Below are 24,399 nucleotides of genomic sequence, written 5' to 3'. Positions count from 1 at the left end.
CTGTTCTGTCCTGGTTACCAGGGTCTGTGTTAACACCTCTCTCTGTTCTGTCCTGGTTACCAGGGTCTGTGTTAACACCTCTCTCTGTTCTGTCCTGGTTACCAGGGTCTGTGTTAACACCTCTCTCTGTCCTGGTTACCAGGGTCTGTGTTAACACCTCTCTCTGTTCTGTCCTGGTTACCAGGGTCTGTGTTAACACCTCTCTCTGTTCTGTCCTGGTTACCAGGGTCTGTGTTGTCCTGGTTACCAGGGTCTGTGTTAACACCTCTCTCTGTTCTGTCCTGGTTACCAGGGTCTGTGTTAACACCTCTCTCTGTTCTGTCCTGGTTACCAGGGTCTGTGTTAACACCTCTCTCGTGTCTCTGTCCTGGTTACCAGGGTCTGTGTTAACACCTCTCTCTGTTCTGTCCTGGTTACCAGGGTCTGTGTTAACACCTCTCTCTGTTCTGTCCTGGTTACCAGGGTCTGTGTTAACACCTCTCTCTGTTCTGTCCTGGTTACCAGGGTCTGTGTTAACACCTCTCTCTGTCCTGGTTACCAGGGTCTGTGTTAACACCTCTCTCTGTTCTGTCCTGGTTACCAGGGTCTGTGTTAACACCTCTCTCTGTTCTGTCCTGGTTACCAGGGTCTGTGTTGTCCTGGTTACCAGGGTCTGTGTTAACACCTCTCTCTGTTCTGTCCTGGTTACCAGGGTCTGTGTTAACACCTCTCTCTGTTCTGTCCTGGTTACCAGGGTCTGTGTTAACACCTCTCTCTGTTCTGTCCTGGTTACCAGGGTCTGTGTTAACACCTCTCTCTGTTCTGTCCTGGTTACCAGGGTCTGTGTTAACACCTCTCTCTGTTCTGTCCTGGTTACCAGGGTCTGTGTTAACACCTCTCTCTGTCCTGGTTACCAGGGTCTGTGTTAACACCTCTCTCTGTTCTGTCCTGGTTACCAGGGTCTGTGTTAACACCTCTCTCTGTCCTGGTTACCAGGGTCTGTGTTAACACCTCTCTCTGTTCTGTCCTGGTTACCAGGGTCTGTGTTAACACCTCTCTCTGTTCTGTCCTGGTTACCAGGGTCTGTGTGATGCCATGCGGCCCATCGATGGTCGTAAGCTGCTGGAGTTCCTGATGAGAACCAACTTCACTGGAGTCTCTGGAGAGACGATCCGCTTTGACCAGAACGGAGACTCACCGGGCAGGTGTGTGTGTGTGTGTGTGTGTGTGTGTGTGTGTGTGTGTGTGTGTGTGTGTGTGTGTGTGTGTGTCTGGAGAGACTCTTCTCTTTTACCAGCGTGGAGGTGAGTGAATACATTTTTTGGGGGGAGGCGATAGAATGTTTGAAGAGGGGTTATATTGGAGGTGCTGTTTTGATGATGTAGTGATTGTTATTATTGACCGGTGTGTGTGTGTGTGTGTGTGTGTGTTTTAGGTATGAGATCATGAACTTTAAGCGTCTGGGTGGTGACGGTGTGGATCAGTACAGTTATATCCATGTGGGGAGCTGGGACCAGGGAGGACTGAGGATGGACGACGAAGAGATCTGGACTAACGCCTCCACCATCATACAGTCAGTCTGCTCTGAACCCTGCCAGAAAGCTCAGATCAAGGTACACACACACACACACACACACACACACACACACACACACAAACAAATCTTTTGTACTTTGGCTCAGACGTCATCGGTGTCTGTGATCCAGAACGTTAAATCCTGATCTAAAAACGGTTTCTGTTTCTGAAGCACAACATCCTGTGTCTGATCTGCGATGGATTTTGTTTATATAAAAGTATTTTATTTCGGGTGCCAACACTCATCTTTCTCACGTCCAATCCATCAAATGCACCTAACAAAAACAAAAACCCTCTTCTGACTAGGCTTGAAAGAGAAGGGTGGGTCTAACTGCTCTGATTGGATAGAGAGAAGATGGATTTATCCGTTCACTTGTTTCAACCGATCACTTCTCCCTCGCATGTTTGGTTCTGTTTGGGTCTGTTTGGGTCTGTTTGGGTCTGTTTGGTTCTGTTTGGGTCAGTTTGGGTCTGTTTGGTTCTGTTTGGGTCTGTCTGATCGATACGATTGCTGCTGCCTCCCGATCGCCTGCTACTGTGATCAATCACATGGCGAGGAGATTTGCAAGCAAGCTGTCAATGTGCATGACAAGCTCGAGCAAAGGGAACTCTGATGCACTTTCTGACTGAGTGACAGCAAATGTGTCTGTTAATTAACGACAAGAGTAGACCTAGTCTACACACAGAAACACAGAGCAGACTGAGGATACACACAGAAACACAGAGTAGACCGAGGATACACACAGAAACACAGAGTAGACCTAGTTTACACACAGAAACACAGAGTAGACCTAGTCTACACACAGAAACACAGAGTAGTCCTAGGATACACACAGAGTAGACCTAGTTTACACACAGAAACACAGAGTAGACCTAGGATGCACACAGAAACACAGAGTAGACCTAGTCTACACACAGAAACACAGAGTAGACCGAGGATACACACAGAAACACAGAGTAGACCTAGGATACACACAGAAACACAGAGTAGACCTAGGATACACACAGAAACACAGAGTAGACCTAGGATACACACAGAAACACAGAGTAGACCTAGTTTACACACAGAAACACAGAGTAGACCTAGGATACACACAGAAACACAGAGTAGACCGAGGATACACACAGAAACACAGAGTAGACCTAGGATACACACAGAAACACAGAGTAGACCTAGGATACACACAGAAACACAGAGTAGACCTAGGATACACACAGAAACACAGAGTAGACCTAGTTTACACACAGAAACACAGTCACACAGCTCCGTACACTGCTCACTATCTGCAGCATTCATAAACGTGCAGGGAGATATTGCTATTTTATTATTTTTAACATTTTAACTAGAATTGTGTGCATTAAAGGAAATAGACGCTTGGCTTAAAAAAAGAAGCGAGTCTCTAAAAGTCGCTGGTTGTGTTCAGGGATTGAAGCAACATAAACACGCCCGGGCTATAACTGGAAGCTTCCTGTAACGCAAAACTACAGCGCTGTCAAGGTCTTCTAATAAAATGGTACATGTTTAAATAAGAAAATAAGGAAACGACGTCGCTGGATTCTAATCCACTCACTACTCTGTTTGACAGTTCTCAAAAAAAAATCTGCTTTTTAGTTCTTTTTACACATCCTGATTCATCTCTCCTCTCTACCTGTCACCAGGTGATCTGTAACACCCTGATTCATCTCTCCTCTCTACCTGTCACCAGGTGATCCGTAACACCCTGATTCATCTCTCCTCTCTACCTGTCACCAGGTGATCTGTAACATCCTGATTCATCTCTCCTCTCTACCTGTCACCAGGTGATCCGTAACACCCTGATTGATCTCTACCTGTCGCCAGGTGATCCGTACCTCCCTGATTCCTCTCTCCTCTCTACCTGTCACCAGGTGATCCGTAACACCCTGATTCATCTCTCCTCTCTACCTGTCACCAGGTGATCTGTAACACCCTGATTCATCTCTCCTCTCTACCTGTCACCAGGTGATCTGTAACACCCTGATTCAACTCTACCTGTCACCAGGTGATCTGTAACATCCTGATTCATCTCTCCTCTCTACCTGTCACCAGGTGATCCGTAACACCCTGATTCATCTCTCCTCTCTACCTGTCACCAGGTGATCCGTAACACCCGGATTCATCTCTCCTCTCTACCTGTCACCAGGTGATCTGTAACACCCTGATTCATCTCTCCTCTCTACCTGTCACCAGGTGATCCGTAACACCCTGATTCATCTCTCCTCTCTACCTGTCACCAGGTGATCTGTAACACCCTGATTCATCTCTCCTCTCTACCTGTCGCCAGGTGATCCGTAACACCCTGATTCATCTCTCCTCTCTACCTGTCACCAGGTGATCTGTAACACCCTGATTCATCTCTCCTCTCTACGTGTCGCCAGGTGATCCGTAAAGGAGAGGTCAGTTGCTGTTGGACCTGTACTCCCTGTAAAGACAATGAGTTTGTATTTGATGAGTACACCTGCCGCGCCTGTGACCTGGGGGCCTGGCCTACCGACGACTTGACCGGTACGCACGCACGCACACACACACATACACACACACACACACACACACACACACACACACACACACACACACACACACACACACACACACACACACACACAGGTACACACACACACACACACACACACACACACACACACACGTCTGGGTGGTGATGGTGTGGATCAGTACAGTTATATCCATGTGGGGAGCTGGGACCAGGGAGGACTGAGGATGGACGACGAAGAGATCTGGACTAACGCCTCCACCATCATACAGTCAGTCTGCTCTGAACCCTGCCAGAAGGCTCAGCTCAAATTGTATTGGTCACATACACCTGGTTAGCAGGTGTTAATGCGAGTGTAGCGAAATGCTTGTGCTTCTAGTTCCGACCGTGCAGTAATATCTAACAAGTAATCTAACAATTTCACAACAACTACCTAATACACGTGTAAAGGAATGATTAAGAATATGTACATAAAAATAATGTACACACACACACACACACACACACAGGCACACACACACCTGCCGAGCCTGTGACCTGGGGGCCTACTGACGACATGACCGGTAAGACATCCAAACTGTCTAGACAAACTGTCCAAACTGTCTAGACAAACTGTCCAAACTGTCTAGACAAACTGTCCAAACTGTCTAGACAAACTGTCCAAACTGTCTAGACAAACTGTCCAAACTGTCTAGACAAACTGTCCAAACTGTCTAGATAAACTGTCCAAACTGTCTAAACAAATACCGGTAATAATCAAGAACCTTACTGTGATTGTTTTCCATAAAAATGATCAAAAAGAATCCAAAACAGGACTGTCTGGGAGTGTTCTGAGTGGGGAGGGGAAAACTGAAAACAAACTGTTATTGGCTGAGAGGTTTGGAGCTCTCTTTCTTATTGGTCTATTAACTAATCACCAGGCAGTCCTAAACTCCACCCCCACCAAGACAGGCAGAAATTTCAGACAGTCTTTTCAAACAGCTCTTACACTTTAAAGGGCATTATCATCGTTTTCACAATTTCCCAGCATTATTCCATCCTCATTATGTGAAAAACTGGCCACTGGGCCTTTAAAGGAGACTTATCTTTTTTTTACATCAACATCTCAGATGTTATAGAAGGGTCCAGATAATATTTTTTACGATTTTCTTTTTATAACATTTTTTTTAAACTTTTACCTTTTTTCCCTCAGTTTTCGTGGTATCGAATTGGTAGTTACAGTCTTGTCTCATCGCTGCAACTCCCTTACGAACTTGGGAGAGGCGAAGGTCGAGAGCCGTGCGTCCTCCGAAAACAAGACCCTGCCAAGCCGCACTGCTTCTTGACACAACGCACATCCAACCCGGAAGCCAGCCGCACCAATGTGTCGGAGGAAACACCGTACACCTGGAGACCGTGTCAGCGTGCACTGCTCCCGGCCCGCCACAGGAGTCGCTAGTGCGCGATGAGACAAGGATATCCCTGCCAGCCAAACCCTCCCCTAACCCGGACGACACTGGGCCAATTGTGCGCCGCCACATGGGTCTTCCGGTCGCGGCCGGCTGCGATGCAGTGCCTTTGACCACTGCACCACTCGGGAGGCTGTTTTAGAGAAACTTACCCCAAACACTAAATCACTTCCTCATCCTCATTGTGTAGTATAGGGCCCCCCCCCCCCCACACAAAAAAAATCAACAAAAACTCAAAAAACACCCAAATACATCCTTTTAGATACGGTAAGCTCTCAGTTTAGTGATGCAGGTCTTTAGATGTTATACACATGAGTGTGTGTCCTTACGAACTTTAACCGCAACGTCAGTGCAGAAGTGATACAGTCAGTCTCTCCTCAACTCTGGCACGAATGGTATTTATATCAGCCCTCTGATTACAATGAAGAGCAAATATGTGCCGCTCTATTCTCGGGCCAGCTGCAGCTGTACTAGGTCTTTCCTTGCAGCACTCAACCACACAACTGGACAATAATCAAGATGAGACATATATATTTGTCCTGTTTCACACATGTACAAGTGTGTATGAAATGGAAATGTTTTTTTTTTTTTTGCATACTCCAATTCCCACCGAGACACCCTCAGAGAGTGAGGTCACAGTCAGGGTCAGCCATTATCAACAGTGACCCTGGAACAATAAGGGTTAAGTGATATTGCACTTTCTGATATTTCTTAATTTCTTTATTTTTTTACTCTTTTTGGATTGTATGTCTATTGTATTGCTAGGTATTACTGCACTGTTGGAGCTAGAAACACAAGCATTTTCGCTGTACTCGCATTAACATCTGAAAATCTGTGTTTTCGACCAATATACTTTTATTTGAAATTCCTTGTTCAAGGGCACATCGGCAGATTTTTCAAACTAACTGTCAACATGGTAGTTGAGGTGTTGAAGCTAGCTAGCTAACTTTAGTAATCTCTGTTTTGTTGGTTGGTTGGATAACCTAACTATCAACATGGTAGTTGAGGTGTTGAAGCTAGCTAGCTAACTTTAGTCATCTCTGTTTTGTTAGTTGGTTGGATAACCTAACTATCACATGGTAGTTGAGGTGTTGAAGCTAGCTAGCTAACTTTAGTCATCTCTGTTTGTTAGTTGGTTGGATAACCTACCATCGACATGGTAGTTGAGGTGAAACGATGGCGCCGACGGAGATGGCCGACATCTTACGTGCTCCAATCCGACTTTGCTATTTTGTGACTTTTTTATGTTTATCCTTACTTTGTTTTTGTACAGAAAGCTCACACCATTACCACCCTGATGTGGGAACAAGTTAATATTATTTGAGTCATAAGCAAGTCTCAAGTCACAAGGTCCGAGTCTCCAGTCGAGTCACAAGTAGAACGGGTCGAGTCTCGAGTCAAGTCCAAGATGTGCATTCTAAGAGAACATTTTTTCAAGTCAAGTTAAACAAATCTATACATACAATGACTTGTTCAACTACAAATTGAGATCTTGGCACTATAAGGTTCTGTCTTAGATTCTAAACACAGCAAAAAATGAAACGTCCTCTCACTGTCAACTGCGTTTATTTTCAGCAAACTTAACATGTGTAAATATTTGTATGAACATAACAAGATTCAACAACTGAGACATAAACTGAACAAGTTCCACAGACATGTGACTAACAGAAATTGAATAATGTGTCCCTGAACAAAGGGGGGTGAAAATCAAAAGTAACAGTCAGTATCTGGTGTGGCCATCAGCTGCATTAAGTACTGCAGTGCATCTCCTCCTCATGGACTGCACCAGATTTACCAGTTCTTGCTGTGAGATGTTACCCCCACTCTTCCACCAAGGCACCTGCAAGTTCCCGGACATTTCTGGGGGGAATGGCCCTAGCCCGCACCCTCCGATCCAACAGGTCCCAGACGTGCTCAATGGGATCGAGATCCGGGCTCTTCGCTAGCCATGGCAGAACACTGACATTCCTGTCTTGCAGGAAATCACGCACAGAACGAGCAGTATGGCTGGTGGCATTGTCATGCTGGATGGTCATGTCAGGATGAGCCTGCAGGAAGGGTACCACATGAGGGAGGAGGATGTCTTCCCTGTGACGCACAGTGTTGAGATTGCCTGCAATGACAACAAGCTCAGTCCGATGATGCTGTGACACACCGCCCCAGACCATGACGGACCCTCCACCTCCAAATCGATCCCGCTCCAGAGTACAGGGCTCGGTGTAACACTCATTCCTTCGACGATAAACGCAAATCCAACCATCACCCTTGGTGAGACAAAACTGCGACTCGTCAGTGAAGAGCACTTTTTGCCAGTCCTGTCTGGTCCAGCGACGGTGGGTTTGTGCCCACAGGCACCGTTGTTCCCGGTGATGTCTTGTGAGGACCTGCCTTACAACAGGCCTACAAGCCCTCAGTCCAGCCTCTCTCAGCCTATTGCGGACAGTCTGAGCACTGATGGAGGGATTGTGCGTTCCTGGTGTAACTTGGGCAGTTGTTGTTGCCATCCTGTACCTGTCCCGCAGGTGTGGTGTTCGGATGTACCGATCCAGTGCAGGTGTTGTTACACGTGGTCTGCCACCATGAGGACGATCAGCTGTCCGTCATGTCTCCCTGTAGCGCTGTCTTAGGTGTCTCACAGTACGGACATTGCAATTTATTGCCCTGGCCACATCTGCAGTCCTCATACCTCCTTGCAGCATGCCTAAGGCACGTTCACGCAGATGAGCAGGGACCCTGGGCATTTTTCTTTTGGTGTTTTTCAGAGTCAGTAGAAAGGCCTCTTTAGTGTCCTAAGTTTTCATAACTGTGACCTGTTCTCAGTTATGAACAAGTTCTCATTTACAATTGCGACTTGGCCAAGATAAAGCAAAGCAGTTTGACAACATCCAACAACACAGAGTTACACATGGAGTAAAACAAAACATACAGTCAATAATACAGTAGAACAAAGAAAACAAGAAGTCTATATACAGTGAGTGCAAATGAGGTAAGTTAAGGCAATAAATAGGCCATGGTGGCGAAGTAGAAGCTATTATAGTACCTAAGAAAGAACCGAAGGTAGAACGTCAAATAGAACATCAGATATAACCTATCTGACGTTCTATGACAGCACCGAAGAACATCATACGTTCAATCGTTCTATCTGATGGTCTTTCTCAGGTTCTGTCATAAAATGTCAGAAAGTTCATAAGTGTCACGGAGCGAGGGGTGCCGGCGCGCGGGTTGCGTGCTCTCTTTTTTTAAGGGATAATCAAAGAACGACAGTAAGACAGTTTCGCAGGCTATACTAACAGCAGTGCAAAAAAACTATCTCCCACAAAGGGACAGGTGGAAAAACAGGGCTCAACATAGAAACCCATAGAATACAAAACAAGAACATAAACCAAAAACCCCCGGAACACATAAATCCAACACCCCTCTACATACACACACACACCCCGAACCATATAAAACAAATACCCCTCTACCTAAATACATAGCCCAAACCACATGAAACAAACACCCCCTGCCACGTCCTGACCAAACTACAATAACAAATAACCCCTATTACTGGTCAGGACGTGACAATAAGATAGATCCTAAGACAGAACATCAGTATTTGTGAGAGGTATTGAAATGTTGAAAGCACCGAGCTGTCTGTTTAAACGACTAGCACACAGCTCAGACACCCATGCATAGCCCACAAGACATGCCACAAGAGGTCTCTTCATAGTCCCCAAGTCCAGAACAGACTATGGGAGGAGCACAGTACTACATAGAGCCATGACTACATGGAACTCTATTCCACATCAAGTAACTGATGCAGCAGGAGAATCAGATTTAAAAAACAGGAAAAAAATACACCTTATGAAACAGCGGGGACTGTGAAGTAACACAAACATAGACACAGACACATGGATACACACACATGATAACATACACACTATACACACTATACACACACGTACACATGGATTTTGTGTTGTAGATATGTGGTAGTTGGGTTGGGGCCTGAGGGCACACACTTAGCGTGTTATGAATTATGAAATTAATGTATTATAATGTTTTTTAAATTGTATAACTGCCTTAATTTTGCTGGACCCTAGGAAGAGTAGCTGCTGCCTTGGCAGGAACTAATGGGGATCCTTAATAAACCCCAGGAAGAGTAGCTGCTGCCTTGGCAGGAACTAATAAGGATCCATAATAAACCCCAGGAAGAGTAGCTGCTGCCTTGACAGGAACTAATGGGGATCCATAATAAACCCCCAGGAAGAGTAGCTGCTGCCTTGGCAGGAACTAATGGGGATCCATAATAAACCCCAGGAAGAGTAGCTGCTGCCTTGGCAGGAACTAATGGGGATCCTTAATAAACCCCAGGAAGAGTAGCTGCTGCCTTGGCAGGAACTAATAAGGATCCATAATAAACCCCAGGAAGAGTAGCTGCTGCCTTGACAGGAACTAATGGGGATCCATAATAAACCCCCAGGAAGAGTAGCTGCTGCCTTGGCAGGAACTAATGGGGATCCATAATAAACCCCAGGAAGAGTAGCTGCTGCCTTGGCAGGAACTAATGGGGATCCATAATAAACCCCAGGAAAAGTAGCTGCTGCCTTGGCAGGAACTAATGGGGATCCATAATAAACCCCAGGAAGAGTAGCTGCTGCCTTGGCAGGAACTAATGGGGATCCATAATAAACCCCAGGAAGAGTAGCTGCTGCCTTGGCAGGAACTAATGGGGATCCATAATAAACCCCAAGTTGAGTAGCTGCTGTCTAGGCAGAAACTAATGGGGATCCATAATAAACCCCAGGAAGAGTAGCTGCTGCCTTGGCAGGAACTAATGGGGATCCATAATAAACCCCAGGAAGAGTAGCTGCTGCCTTGGCAGGAACTAATGGGGATCCATAATAAACCCCAGGAAGAGTAGCTGCTGCCTTGGCAGGAACTAATGGGGATCCATAATAAACCCCAGGTAGAGTAGCTGCTGCCTTGGCAGGAACTAATGGGGATCCATAATAAACCCCAAGTTGAGTAGCTGCTGCCTTGGCAGGAACTAATGGGGATCCATAATAAACCCCAAGTTGAGTAGCTGCTGCCTAGGCAGGAACTAATGGGGATCCATAATAAACCCCTGGAAGAGTAGCTGCTGCCTTGGCAGGAACTAATGGGGATCAATAATAAACCCCAAGTTGAGTAGCTGCTGCCTAGGCAGGAAGTAATGGGGATCCATAATAAACCCCAGGAAGAGTAGCTGCTGCCTTGGCAGGAACTAATGGGGATCCATAATAAACCCCAGGAAGAGTAGCTGCTGCCTTGGCTGAACTAATGGGGATCCATAATAAACCCCAGGAAGAGTAGCTGCTGCCTTGGCAGGAACTAATGGGGATCCATAATAAACCCCAGGAAGAGTAGCTGCTGGCCTGGCAGGAACTAATGGGGATCCATAATAAACCCCAGGAAGAGTAGCTGCTGCCTTGGCAGGAACTAATGGGGATCCATAATAAACCCCAGGAAGAGTTGCTGCTGCCTTGACAGGAACTAATGGGGATCCATAATAAACCCCCAGGAAGAGTAGCTGCTGGCCTGGCAGGAACTAATGGGGATCCATAATAAACCCCAGGAAGAGTAGCTGCTGCCTTGGCAGGAACTAATGGGGATCCATAATAAACCCCAGGAAGAGTAGCTGCTGCCTTGACAGGAACTAATTGGGATCCATAATAAACCCCAGGAAGAGTAGCTGCTGCCTTGGCAGGAACTAATGGGGATCCATAATAAACCCCAGGAAGAGTAGCTGCTGCCTTGGCAGGAACTAATGGGGATCCATAATAAACCCCAGGAAGAGTAGCTGCTGCCTTGACAGGAACTAATGGGGATCCATAATAAACCCCAGGAAGAGTAGCTGCTGCCTTGGCAGGAACTAATGGGGATCCTTAATAAACCCCAGGAAGAGTAGCTGCTGCCTTGGCAGGAACTAATGGGGACCCCCCGGAGTGCGCGCCGGCAGGCTAATGAGGACCACCCGGGGGCGCGCGGCAGGAACGAGGTCCACCCCGGGGGCTGCTGCCTTGGCAGGAACTAATGGGGATCCATAATAAACCCCAGGAAGAGTAGCTGCTGCCTTGACAGGAACTAATTGGGATCCATAATAAACACCAGGAAGAGTAGCTGCTGCCTTGGCAGGAACTAATGGGGATCCATAATAAATACAAATACAAATATGACGACTGCGGTGTACAACAGAGACGCTTATCGGGTTCTGATCATCTTATTATGCTTCTTCACCCGGAGATCGGCCCCCTGATTGCTAATCAATCAGTTCTTTAATCTCCAGGCTCCGCTTTGTCATCAAAATGGACAACATTGCAATGAATGACATGTATCCATCGTGATTTTCCCTGGACTTTTACTGCTGTCCTGATTATGAGCAAAACTTGATAAGGACCTTCCCTTTTTGGCCCTAATGTGTCTGTTAGGTTTTTTATTTATCCTCACCCACTGTCCTGGCGGTACGTCATGTCCCCACTCTGGCTTTATTCACCACGCCTCTTTTACTTGTTTGTCTATTACTCTGCATGTCTCTTTATGTGTTGCAATGTATCCAAGGTGTATTTCCTAATCCGTTTAGGTGACAAGAGGTGTTCGCTTGGCAGCCACCTTAGCAGCTCTGTCAGCCAGGTCATTACCTTTAATTCTCGTATGTAAAGATTTTTCCATTTGCTTTCATTTTCAAAATTGCAACTTGTCCGGGCAACTGGAGAGCATTCGTTAGAGCCGCCACCTCTGGTCCATTCTTCACAGGACCTCACAGGGATGTCATGAATCCTCTGGTGTCCCATTCAACCTGTTTGCATGCATCAGTCAAAGCCACCGATCTGCCACCGTGCTGATGTTCCTGCAGATGACGTGCCTGTCACTATCACATTGTCCATTGTAGTAACTGCCCGCTTGCCTTCCTCTCTCCCCTCTCCACAATGCTTGAACCGTCTGTGTATAAGATAAACTCAGGGAATGGTGAATGTCTCCACGGAATCCAGAAAACTGTGCTGCTGAGACGGAGAGAAGCTTCTTCAATTTCTGCATCAGCATTGTGTCATTAGGGCTGTTGTCCTGTTTCCATTTTCTCTTAGACGGTCTCTGATTCCCCTGGCCACTTCTCATAAGGACACTTTTTTTTTTTTTTTTTCTCCGACATTTCTCGTTGGCAGTGACCAGAAATCCCGCAATAATGACATTCACCAGGTTTCTCTTCTGCTGAACGAATAACGTTGATGGTTTCACTCGGAAACCTGAACTACTCTGATGACAGACGGTTTATTATGTTGATTGACGTTTCTGTCCAGTAGTGACAGAAACATCAACGGTGATGTCGCCGTTGCTTTGTCTCTACCAATCAGTAGTTGTGGAAACAAAGGCTTTGCGCAAATCATCGTGTATGGATTGCGTCAACTGATGTGTGATTGCCCCATTTTTTTGGAAGAGTTGAGTGCATTTTCATCTTCCGTGTTGGGTAACCCACTTTGACTCTGCTCTAAACCTTTCTTCAAATTCAACAAACGGCTCTTTCAGTTTTTGGACACATTTGGTTATCTCCTCCCAATTAGAGGTGGCATTGGTCAGACCCTTAAGGAAAACATGTCTGGCTCTCCATCAATCGGCCACATCTTGCTCTTCACCACCCACAGCTCTATAAACCATTTCTTCAGGTACGCCATGTTCACTGTTGTTCAAAACAAAGGCTAACAACTGTAACCCCATCATAACGATGTAGAATATAGAGTTTTTTTTATATCGCCTTAAATGTTCCCAAGACTTCATACCCACGTCTCGTCGATGCTTCAAAGTCTTTGACCATTCATCTGTTTTGGAGATGCTGATTTATGTTTGATTAACGTCACTGGAGGTTTTTCTTTACTTAATTTTAACCGCCTGTGTTCTGGTCGGCCTGAGACATCGTTCGTCACCGCTGTCAGAATCTGTTGACTCAAAGCTAGGAAGTTCTGACCAGATGTTTGAAACTCGAGCTGCCTTGCTCAGCTCAACGTGAGGGTAGATTGATGGAACAGAGAACGCACAGGTGGGGGCCAAGTCTGGCGTATCGACCTTTGCATTTCTGCAATTGTTGAATTTTGCCTTTCAATGTTTTTAGAGCCCTCAGACTATATTTCTCTTTCTGCAATGTCCTATCATGATTATCAAGAAGGAATTTATCATCTCGTTTTCTCACTTCGGCTAATACAGTTAAAGACCATCGTGTCTTTATTAGTGAGTCAGACGTTCTCTGTATTTTCCCCCCAAGCTTTTTGTATATCAGACAGATTCCATATTCAATCTCTATCAACAATGACAGAATATTGTTTTTTAATTATCTCCTGCCTACCACCGTGAATGTTATATATTTTCCATTTTCACATCCACATCCGGAGCAGCTGTCCCGCCCTTTTCAAGAGTGTTTTTCTCACATGAAGATGCCATGACATTAACTTCAAAAGTTGTATGAGATATATTTATACGTTTATATATTTATTTCACCCCAAAAGATATATATCCCCTTGACTCTAACCTCCTGGCAACGCACGACTCCAACACCATCAAGTTTGATGACAACACGACGGTGGTAGGCCTGATCAGCAACGACGATGAGTCAGCCTACAGGGAGGAGATCAGAGACCTGCCAGTGTGGTGCCAGAACAACAACCTCTCACTCAATGTCAGCAAGACAAAGGAGCTGATCGTGGACTACAGGAAACGAAGGGGCGAGCTCACCCCTATCCACATTGACGTGGCTGTAGTGGAGTGGGTTGAGAGCTTCAAGTTCCTCTGTACCCACATCACCAAGGACATAACATGGTTTACACACACCGACACAGTCGTGAAGAAGGCGCGACAACGCCTCTTCACCCTCAGGAGGTTGAAAAGTTTTGGCATTGCCCCTCAGATCCTCAAAAAGTTCTACGGCTGCACCGTTGAGAGCATCTTGACTGGCTGAATCATCGCTTGGTACGGCAACTGCACTGCCCTCAATCGCAAGGAGCTACAGAGGATGGTGTGGACGACCCAGTACCTCACTGGGGACGAGCTGCCTGCCATCCAGGACCTCTACAACAGGCGTTGTCAGAGGAAGACCCGGAAAATTGTCAAAGACCCCAGCCACTCTATGCACACTCGCTGGACTCTACCCACACACTCACGCATACTAACAATGACACTCCAACACACGCATATACACACACAGTATATACGCCTTACGCTCACACACACACACACACACACACACAAAACACACATGCACATGCATATTGACGCCACACACACATACACACTCTTCACACTCTTCATATATGCTGCTGCTACTCTGTTTATTATCCTGATTGCCTCGTCACTTTTACCCCTACCTACATTTTACCGCCATTACCCCGTACCCTTGCACATTGACTCGGTTCTCCTTTTATATTGCTTTGTTATTGTTATTTATTTTGTTACTATTTTTATTTTCACATTTTCGTACTTTTTTTACTCTGCATTTTTTGGGGAAAAGGCTTGTATGTAAGCATTTCACTGTAAAGTCGACACCTGTTGTATTCGGCGCATGTGACAAATACAATTTTATTTTATTTGTATTGCAGCTAGCTAGCTAAATCGGTCTTGTTAGTTGGATAACCTAACTCTTAACATGGTGGTTGAGGTGCTAAAGCTAGCTATCTCTGTTCTTTCAACATGGTGTTTGAGGTGTTGCAGCTAGCTAGCTATCTCTGTTCTGTCAACATGGTGTTTGAGGTGTTGCAGCTAGCTAGCTATCTCTGTTCTGTCAACATGGTGTTTGAGGTGCTACAGCTAGCTAGCTATCTCTGTTCTGTTAACATTGTGTTTGAGGTGTTGCAGCTAGCTAGCTATCTCTGTTCTGTTAACATTGTGTTTGAGGTGTTGCAGCTAGCTAGCTATCTCTGTTCTGTCAACATGGTGGTTGAGGCACTAGCTAGCTAGCTATCTCTGTTCTGTCAACATTGTGTTTGAAGTGTTGCAGCTTGCTAGCTTTTGCTGTTCAGTCAACATGGTATGTGAAATGTTGCAGCTAGCTAGCTATCTCTGTTCTGTCAACATGGTATGTGAAGTGTTGCAGCTAGCTAGCTATCTCTGTTCTGTCAACATGGTGGTTGAGGCGCTACAGCTAGCTATCTCTGTTCTGTCAACATGGTGTTTGAGGTGTTGCAGCTAGCTAGCTATCTCTGTTCTGTCAACATGGTGTTTGAGGTGTTGCAGCTAGCTAGCTATCTCTGTTCTGTCACCATGGTGTTTGAGGTGTTGCAGCTAGCTAGTTATCTCTGTTCTGTTAACATGGTGTTTGAAGTGTTGCAGCTAGCTAGCTATCTCTGTTCTGTCAACATGGTGTTTGAGGTGTTGCAGCTAGCTAGCTATCTCTGTTCTGTTAACATGGTGTTTGAAGTGTTGCAGCTAGCTAGCTATCTCTGTTCTGTCAACATGGTGAACAAATGACCACCGGACTATTACATTGATCCCCGCCTCCATTTGTGTTGTACACTGCTGCTATTCGCTGGTTATTATCTATGCATAGTCACTTCACCCCTACCTACATGTACAAATTACCTCGACTAACCTGTACCCCCGCATACTGACTCTGTACCGGTACCCCCTGTATATAGCCTCCACATTGACTCTGTACCGGTACCCCCTGTATATAGCCTCCACATTGACTCTGTACCGGTACCCCCTGTATATAGCCTCCACATTGACTCTGTACCGGTAACCCCTGTATATATCCTCCACATTGACTCTGTACCGGTACCCCCTGTATATAGCCCCCACATTGACTCTGTACCGGTACCCCCTGTATATAGCCTCCACATTGACTCTGTACCGGTACCCCCTGTATATAGCCTCCACATTGACTCTGTACCAGTACCCCCTGTATATAGCCTCCACACTGACTCTGTACCGGTACCCCCTGTATATAGCCTCCACACTGACTCGATACTGGTACCCCCTGTATATAGCCTCCACACTGACTCGATACTGGTACCCCCTGTATATAGCCTCCACACTGACTCTGTACCGGTACCCCCTGTATATAGCCTCCACACTGACTCGATACTGGTACCCCCTGTATATAGCCTCCACACTGACTCGATACTGGTACCCCCTGTATATAGCCTCCACACTGACTCTGTACTGGTACCCCCTGTATATAGCCTCCACACTGACTCGATACTGGTACCCCCTGTATATAGCCTCGTTATTGTGTTACTTTTTATAAAAAAAATGTTTTTGCTTTAGTTTATTTGGTAAATATTTTCTTAACTCTTCTTGAACTGCACTGTTGGTTAAGGGCTTGTAAGTAAACATGTCACTGTAAAGTCTACACCTGTTGTTTTCGGCGCATGTGACTAATAAAGTTTGAATGAATGAAAAAGCCAACTGACACTTAGTCTTGAGTTGCTGACTTGTTGCACCCTCGACAACTACTATGATTATTATTATTTTACCCTGCTGGTCATTTATGAACATTTGAACATCTTGGCCATGTTCTGTTATAATCTCCACCGGGCACAGCCAGAAGAGGACTGGCCACCCCTCATAGCCTGGTTCCTCTCTAGGTTTCTTCCTAGGTTTTGGCCTTTCTAGGGGAGTTTTTCCTAGCCACCCCTCATAGCCTGGTTCCTCTCTAGGTTTCTTCCTAGGTTTTGGCCTTTCTAGGGAGTTTTTCCTAGCCACCGTGCTTCTACACCTGCATTGCTTGCTGTTTTGGGGGTTTTAGGCTGGGTTTCTGTACAGCACTTTGAGATATCAGCTGATGTAAGAAGGGCTGTATAAATACATTTGATTTGATTTAGATGACTCTGTTTCTCCATCAGACTCTGAAAATATCAATGTTGAAATAGGGGTCGATTTATATTTGTCCTGTTTCACACATTTCATTGTCACATCCTTCTCCCCCGGATACACTCTCAGAGAGTCGGGTCATGGCCAGGGATCAGCCATTATTGACAAGTGACCCTGGAGCAATTTTGAGTTAAAGTGCCTTTCTCAAGGACAGATCTACACATTCGCCTAGATGGCTCGGCGATTCAAACTAGCAAAATTTCTGGTTACTGGGCCAACACTCTAGCTGCTAGGTTACCTTCCGCCCTGGGTCGCACAGTGAGAGAATGTAGCACAGGTGAATCACGCGGGTTGGTCCCTCTCAGCAGCCATTCCTTTAGAGATATTTAGTGTGTTACTGTGGCCTGGACTCAGCTGAGCATGTGACCTACACAAGCACGAGCGCACACACGCTGCAGAATGTGCGTTGAGGGGAGGGGGGGGGGGACGGACCCTGAGAATATTACTAACAGTGTGTGTGTGTTTTTCCAGGTTGTGAGCCTATCCCTGTGCAGTACATACATTGGGGAGACCCAGAGAATATTACTAACAGTGTGTGTGTTTGTGTGTTTTTCCAGGTTGTGAGCCTATCCCTGTGCAGTACGTACGTTGGGGGGACCCTGAACCAATAGCAGCGGTGGTGTTTGCCTGTCTGGGGCTCATGGCTACTCTGTTTGTTACCTCCATATTCATCAGGTAACACCTCTTATAGACTATCTATACATCTACTGGCATCATGTACCCTCAGCCTACACCTCTTATAGACTATCTATACATCTACTGGCATCATGTACCCCCTATCTACTGGCATCATGTACCCTCAGCCTACACCCCTTATAGACTATCTATACATCTACTGGCATCATGTACCCTCAGCCTACACCTCTTATAGACTATCTATACATCTACTGGCATCATGTACCCTCAGCCGACACCCCTTATAGACTATCTATACATCTACTGGCATCATGTACCCCCTATCTACTGGCACCATGTACCCCCTATCTACTGGCATCATGTACCCTCAGCCTACACCCCTTATAGACTATCTATAGATCTACTGGCACCATGTACCCCCTATCTACTGGCACCATGTACCATCAGCTAACACCCCTTATATACTATCTATACATCTACTGGCACCATATTACCCATCATGTACCCTCAGCCGACACCCCTTATAGACTATCTATACATCTACTATCTACTGGCATCATGTACCCTCAGCTAACACCCCTTATAGACTATCTATACATCTGCTGGCATCATGTACCCCCTATCTACTGGCATCATGTACCCCCTATCTACTGGCATCATGTACCCTCAGCCTACACCCCTTATAGACTATCTATACATCTACTGGCATCATGTACCATCAGCCTACACCCCTTATATACTATCTATACATCTACTGGCATCATGTACCCATCATGTACCCTCAGCCTACACCTCTTATAGACTATCTATACATCTACTGGCATCATGTACCCTATATATAGTACCAGTCAAAAGTTTGGACACACCTACTCATTCAAGGGTTTTTCTTTATTTTTTTACAATTTTCTAAATTGTAGAATAATAGTGAAGACATCAACACTATGAAATAACACACATGGATTCATGTAGTAACCATTCAAAGTGTTAAACAAATCAAAATATATTTTATATTCTTCAAAGTAGCCACCCGTTGCTTTATAATTATATTTAACCTTTATATTTAACCTTTATTTAACCAGGTTAGTCAGTTATGAACAAATTCTTATTTACAATGATGGCCTACCGGGGAACAGTGGGTTAACTGCGTTGTTCAGGGGCAGAACGACAGATTTTTACCTTGTCAGCTCGGGGATTCGATTTAGCAACCTTTTGGTTACTGGCCCAACACTCTAACCACTAGGCTACCTGCCGCCCCTACCTGCTTCCTTGATGACAGCCTTGCACACTCTTGGCATTCTCGCAACCAGCTTCACCTGGAATGCTTTTCCAACCGTCTTGAAGCAGTTCCCACATATGCTGAGCACTTGTTGGCTGCTTTTCCTTCACTCTGCGGTCCATCTCATCCCAAACCATCTCAATTGGGTTGATGTCGGGTGATTGTGGAAACCAGGTCATCTGATGCAGCACTCCATCACTCTCCTTCCTTGTCAAATAGCCCTTACACAGTCTGGAGTAGGCTGGACAATAGAATGAGTCAATATTCACCCAAGGCTGAAAAACAGCAAAAGAACGTTGGTTAATAAGCTGGAACATTAGCGCGAGCCCATAAAAAAATGAATGGAATTGACTGTTCTCAGAACCTGTTTTGATTGGAGCGATGCTGTCACGGATCCCTCCGGAACTGTCATTACGCACACCTGGTCCCCATTCCCAGTGATTAGTAATTGTATAAGTGTGCCCTTTGTTCCCCATTGTCCTGTTGATTATTGTTTCAATGTCCGTTGGTTGTGTGAGTACCGTTTTGCCGTATGTTTTGGCTTTCGTGCCATTGTGGATTGCGCAGATGATTACAGGTCTCGTCCCGTGCGATAATCATTGTGCGATTGTGTTATTTATTCGAGGTACTCCTCTCTCTTTTGTTTGGGTTTCTACCCTGTGTTTTTGTATACGTGTGTTTGTTTGGTCTTCGTCCCCGTGCCTTTACACGGCACGCTGTAATTTGGGTAAATATTCCTGTGCCTGTCTCCCGATCTTTCATACCAGCGTGACAGATGCTTAGAATTCCATTTCGCCTAAATGGTACAAAAATATGTATCTCTTTTTATTTTACCACTACAATCTGTTTGTCGGACAAAACTGGAAAAAAATGACTTGTGTAGAAAGTAAACATCCGCAACTTGATGGTGTCAACTGTGCGTAATGAGATATGCGTAATGAGAAAGTATGGAAAAAAATGAGAACTTCTGACTATTTCTGGTCTAGTGATCGATGACAAACGAGCTCGCTGCCCAGACTTACATAATTACAAAGAGGAGATTCTCCTGATTTAAAATGGTGCCCAACTTGAAAGAAATCGAAATATACACATTGCGAGATATTTGACGAAATAGACAGACATGCCTCTATTTCCCTTATAGGAAACAACGGGACGACCTCAGAGTTCCATTAGTAATTATTTTGTTGTTTACATTTTAACTATAAAACAATGTGAGCAGGTCTCATTGCCAACAATAGTGAAGCAGGCATTGTGACATAGAACAACAAGCTGGGAATAGAACGTTCGGAAGGCGGGTTGGTGCCACGGTGCTCTATAGAACTAATAGGACTAAAATAAGTCCTGTTTTTTGTGAATACTTCAAAACTACGGCAAACAGCTGGGACATATGGTCATATTATGAAACTGGGCTCCATGACGGATGCAATGAACAAGTTTTTATCAGAAAAAAGCGTTGTTAAAAAGGTCACGTGTCCAGCCTACCTGGAGATGTGTTTCGTCATTGTCCTGTTGAAAAACAAATGATAGTCCCACTAAGCGCAAACCAGATGGGATGGTGCATTGCTGCAGAATGCTGTGGTAGCCATGCTGGTTAAGTGTGCCTTGAATTCAAATAAATCACAGACAATGTCACCAGCAAAGCACCCCCACACCATCACATCTCCTCCTCCTCCATGCTTCACAGTGGGAACCACACATGCGCAGATCATCCCTTCACCTATTCTGCGTCACACAAAGACACAGCGGTTGGAACCAAAAATCTCACATTTGTACTCATCAGACCAAAGGACAGATTTCCACCGGTCTACTTGCTAATGTTTCTTGGCCCAAGCAAGTCTCTTCTTATTGGTGTCCTTTAGTAGTGGTTTCTTTGCAGCAATTCGACCATGAAATCATGATTCACGCAGTCTCCTCTGAACAGTTGATGTTGAGATGTTGAGATGTGTCTGTTACTTGAACTCTGTGAAGCATTTTTTTGGGCTGCAATTTCTGAGGCTCGTAACTCTAATGAACTTATCCTCTGCAGCAGAGGTAACTCTGGGTCGGTCCTCATGAGAGCCAGTTTCATCATAGTGCTTGAAGGTTTTTGCGACTGCACTTGAAGAAACTTTCAAAGTTCTTGAAATTGTACGGATTGACTGACTTAATGTCTTAAAGAAATTATGGACTGTCGTTTCTCTTGCGTATATGAGCTGTTCTTGCCATAATATGGACTTGGTCTTTTACCAAATAGGACTATCTTCTGTATACAAACCCAACTGATTGGCTCAAACGCATTAAGAAGGAAAGAAATCTACAAATTAACTTTTAACCAGGCACACCTATTAATTGAAATGCATTCCAGGTGACTACCTCATGTAGCAGGTTGAGAGAGTGTGCAAAGCTGTCATCAATGCAAAGGGTGGCTACTTTGAAGAATCTCAAGTATAAAATATATTTTAATTTGTTTAACACTTTTCTGGTTACTACATATTGCATATGTGTTATTTCATAGTTTTGATGTCTTCACTATTATTCTACAATGTAGAAAATAGTAAAAATAAAGAAAAACCCTTGAATGAGTAGGTGTTCTAAAACTTTTGACTGGTACTTTATCTGGCACTACCTTTGACCAGGTATAGGGCACTACCTTTGACCAGGTATAGGGCACTACCTTTGACCAGGTATAGGGCACTACTTTTGACCAGGTATAGGGCACTACTTTTGACCAGGTATAGGGCACTACTTTTGACCAGGTGTAGGGCACTACTTTTGACCAGGTATAGGGCACTACTTTTGACCAGGTATAGGGCACTACTTTTGACCAGGTATAGGGCACTACCTTTGACCAGGTATGGGTTCTACTTTTGACCAGGTATAGGGCACTACCTTTGACCAGGTATAGGGCACTACTTTTGACCAGGTATAGGGCACTACCTTTGACCAGGTATAGGGCACTACTTTTGACCAGGTATAGGGCACTACCTTTGACCAGGTATAGGGCACTACTTTTGACCAGGTATAGGGCACTACCTTTGACCAGGTATAGGGCACTACTTTTGACCAGGTATAGGGCACTACCTTTGACCAGGTATAGGGCACTACTTTTGACCAGGTATAGGGCACTACCTTTGACCAGGTATAGGGCACTACTTTTGACCAGGTATAGGGCGCTACCTTCGACCAGGTATAGGGTACTACTTTTGACCAGGTATAGGGCACTACTTTTGACCAGGTATAGGGCACTACTTTTGACCAGGTATAGGGCACTACTTTTGACCAGGTGTAGGGCACTACTTTTGACCAGGGCCCATACACTCTTAGAAGTAAAGTTTCCTGGAAGAACCATTTTGGCCACAATGGAGGAACCTTTCCAGATCAAAAAGGTTCCTCCAAGAACCCCTCAACTTACCAAATATCAACTATTGACTTCCACTGGTTCCTTGAGGGACTCCAGGGGTTTCTTGAGGATCTCCAAGGTTCCTCAAGTCAACACTAATGTTAAGAGTATAGGTCACTAAGTAAGGAATAGTGTTCCATTTGGGATGCAGGGTTGGTCTAACAGACTTATCAAGCTTTGACCCAACTGGCACCCTAATCCCCATATAGGGAACTATGTTTGTCCAGAGAGGACTGGCATAGTCTAGCATGCTGCAAACATTAGTATGAATGTCAATTTGATCGTGTGTGTGTGTGTGTGTGTGTGTGTGTGTGTGTGTGTGTGTAACTCTGTGTGTGTGTGTGTAACTCTGTGTGTGTGTGTGTGTGTGTGTGTGTGTGTGTGTGTGTGTGTGTGTAACTGCGTGTGTGTGTGTGTGTGTGTGTGTGTGTAACTGCGTGTGTGTGTGTGTGTGTGTGTGTGTGTGTGTGTGTGTGTGTGTGTGTGTGTGTGTGTGTGTGTGTGTGTGTGTGTGTGTGTGGTGTGTGTGTGTGTGTGTGTGTGTGTGTGTGTGTGTGTAACTCTGTGTGTGTGTAACTCTGTGTGTGTGTGTGTAACTCTGTGTGTGTGTGTGTGTGTGTGTGTGTGTGTGTGTGTGTGTGTGTGTGTGTGTGTGTGTGTGTGTGTGTGTGTGTGTGTGTGTGAACTGCGTGTGTGTGTGTGTGTGTGTGTGTGTGTGTGTGTGTGTGTGTGTGTGTGTGTGTGTGTAACTGCGTGTGTGTGTGTGTGTGTGTGTGTGTGTGTGTGTGTGTGTGTGTGTAACTGCGTGTGTGTGTGTGTGTGTGTGTGTGTGTGTGTGCGTGCGTGCGTGCGTGCGTGCGCGTGTGTGTGTAGGTTCTATGACACCCCAGTGGTAAAGTCGAGCAGTAGAGAGCTGTGTTACATCATTCTGGCTGGGATCTGCCTGGGATACCTCTGTACCTTCAGCCTCATCGCCAAGCCCCATGCTGCACACTGTTACCTACAGAGACTGGGGATAGGACTGTCCCCTGCCATGAGCTACTCTGCCCTGGTCACTAAGGTACACACACACACATAAACATACAGCTACAATGTCAACGACTGTATTACAGTTGTTGTTCCAGACTAACCGTATAGCCTGTATCCTGACTGTGTTGTTGTTTATTCCAGACTAACCGTATAGCTGGTATCCTGACTGTGTTGTTATTGTTGTTTATTCCAGACTAACCGTATAGCCTGTATCCTGACTGTGTTGTTATTGTTGTTTATTCCAGACTAACCGTATAGCCTGTATCCTGACTGTGTTGTTATTGTTGTTTATTCCAGACTAACCGTATAGCCTGTATCCTGACTGTGTTGTTGTTTATTCCAGACTAACCGTATAGCTGGTATCCTGACTGTGTTGTTATTGTTGTTTATTCCAGACTAACCGTATAGCCTGGATCCTGACTGTGTTGTTATTGTTGTTTATTCCAGACTAACCGTATAGCCTGTATCCTGACTGTGTTGTTGTTTATTCCAGACTAACCGTATAGCCTGTATCCTGACTGTGTTGTTGTTTATTCCAGACTAACCGTATAGCCTGTATCCTGACTGTGTTGTTGTTTATTCCAGACTAACTGTATAGCTGGTATCCTGACTGTGTTGTTGTTGTTGTTTATTCCAGACTAACCGTATAGCTCGTATCCTGGCTGGCAGTAAGAAGAAGATCTGTACCAAGAA

General features: G+C 45.3%; 1 protein-coding gene across 1 annotated transcript in view; it reads left to right on the top strand.

Annotated features, from left to right (window-relative positions):
* The window catches only part of LOC106592356 (metabotropic glutamate receptor 5), a 123,236-nt gene that overhangs the window by 87,267 nt on the left and 11,570 nt on the right, over positions 1-24,399 (top strand). Inside the window, exons 8-13 of the mRNA XM_045690269.2 lie at positions 1,060-1,184; positions 1,415-1,592; positions 3,952-4,078; positions 17,944-18,061; positions 23,551-23,737; positions 24,344-24,399. The exon at positions 24,344-24,399 is cut by the window's right edge and continues 103 nt beyond it. Of these exons, the coding sequence (XP_045546225.2) occupies positions 1,060-1,184; positions 1,415-1,592; positions 3,952-4,078; positions 17,944-18,061; positions 23,551-23,737; positions 24,344-24,399 (791 nt within the window). The remainder of the gene's footprint in view (positions 1-1,059; positions 1,185-1,414; positions 1,593-3,951; positions 4,079-17,943; positions 18,062-23,550; positions 23,738-24,343) is intronic.

The sequence above is a fragment of the Salmo salar genome, chromosome 11 (genome assembly GCF_965601325.2).
Source record: "Salmo salar chromosome 11, fSalSal1, whole genome shotgun sequence".
Taxonomy (NCBI): Eukaryota; Metazoa; Chordata; class Actinopteri; order Salmoniformes; family Salmonidae; genus Salmo; species Salmo salar.
This window is presented reverse-complemented; position numbering and strand designations above follow the sequence as displayed.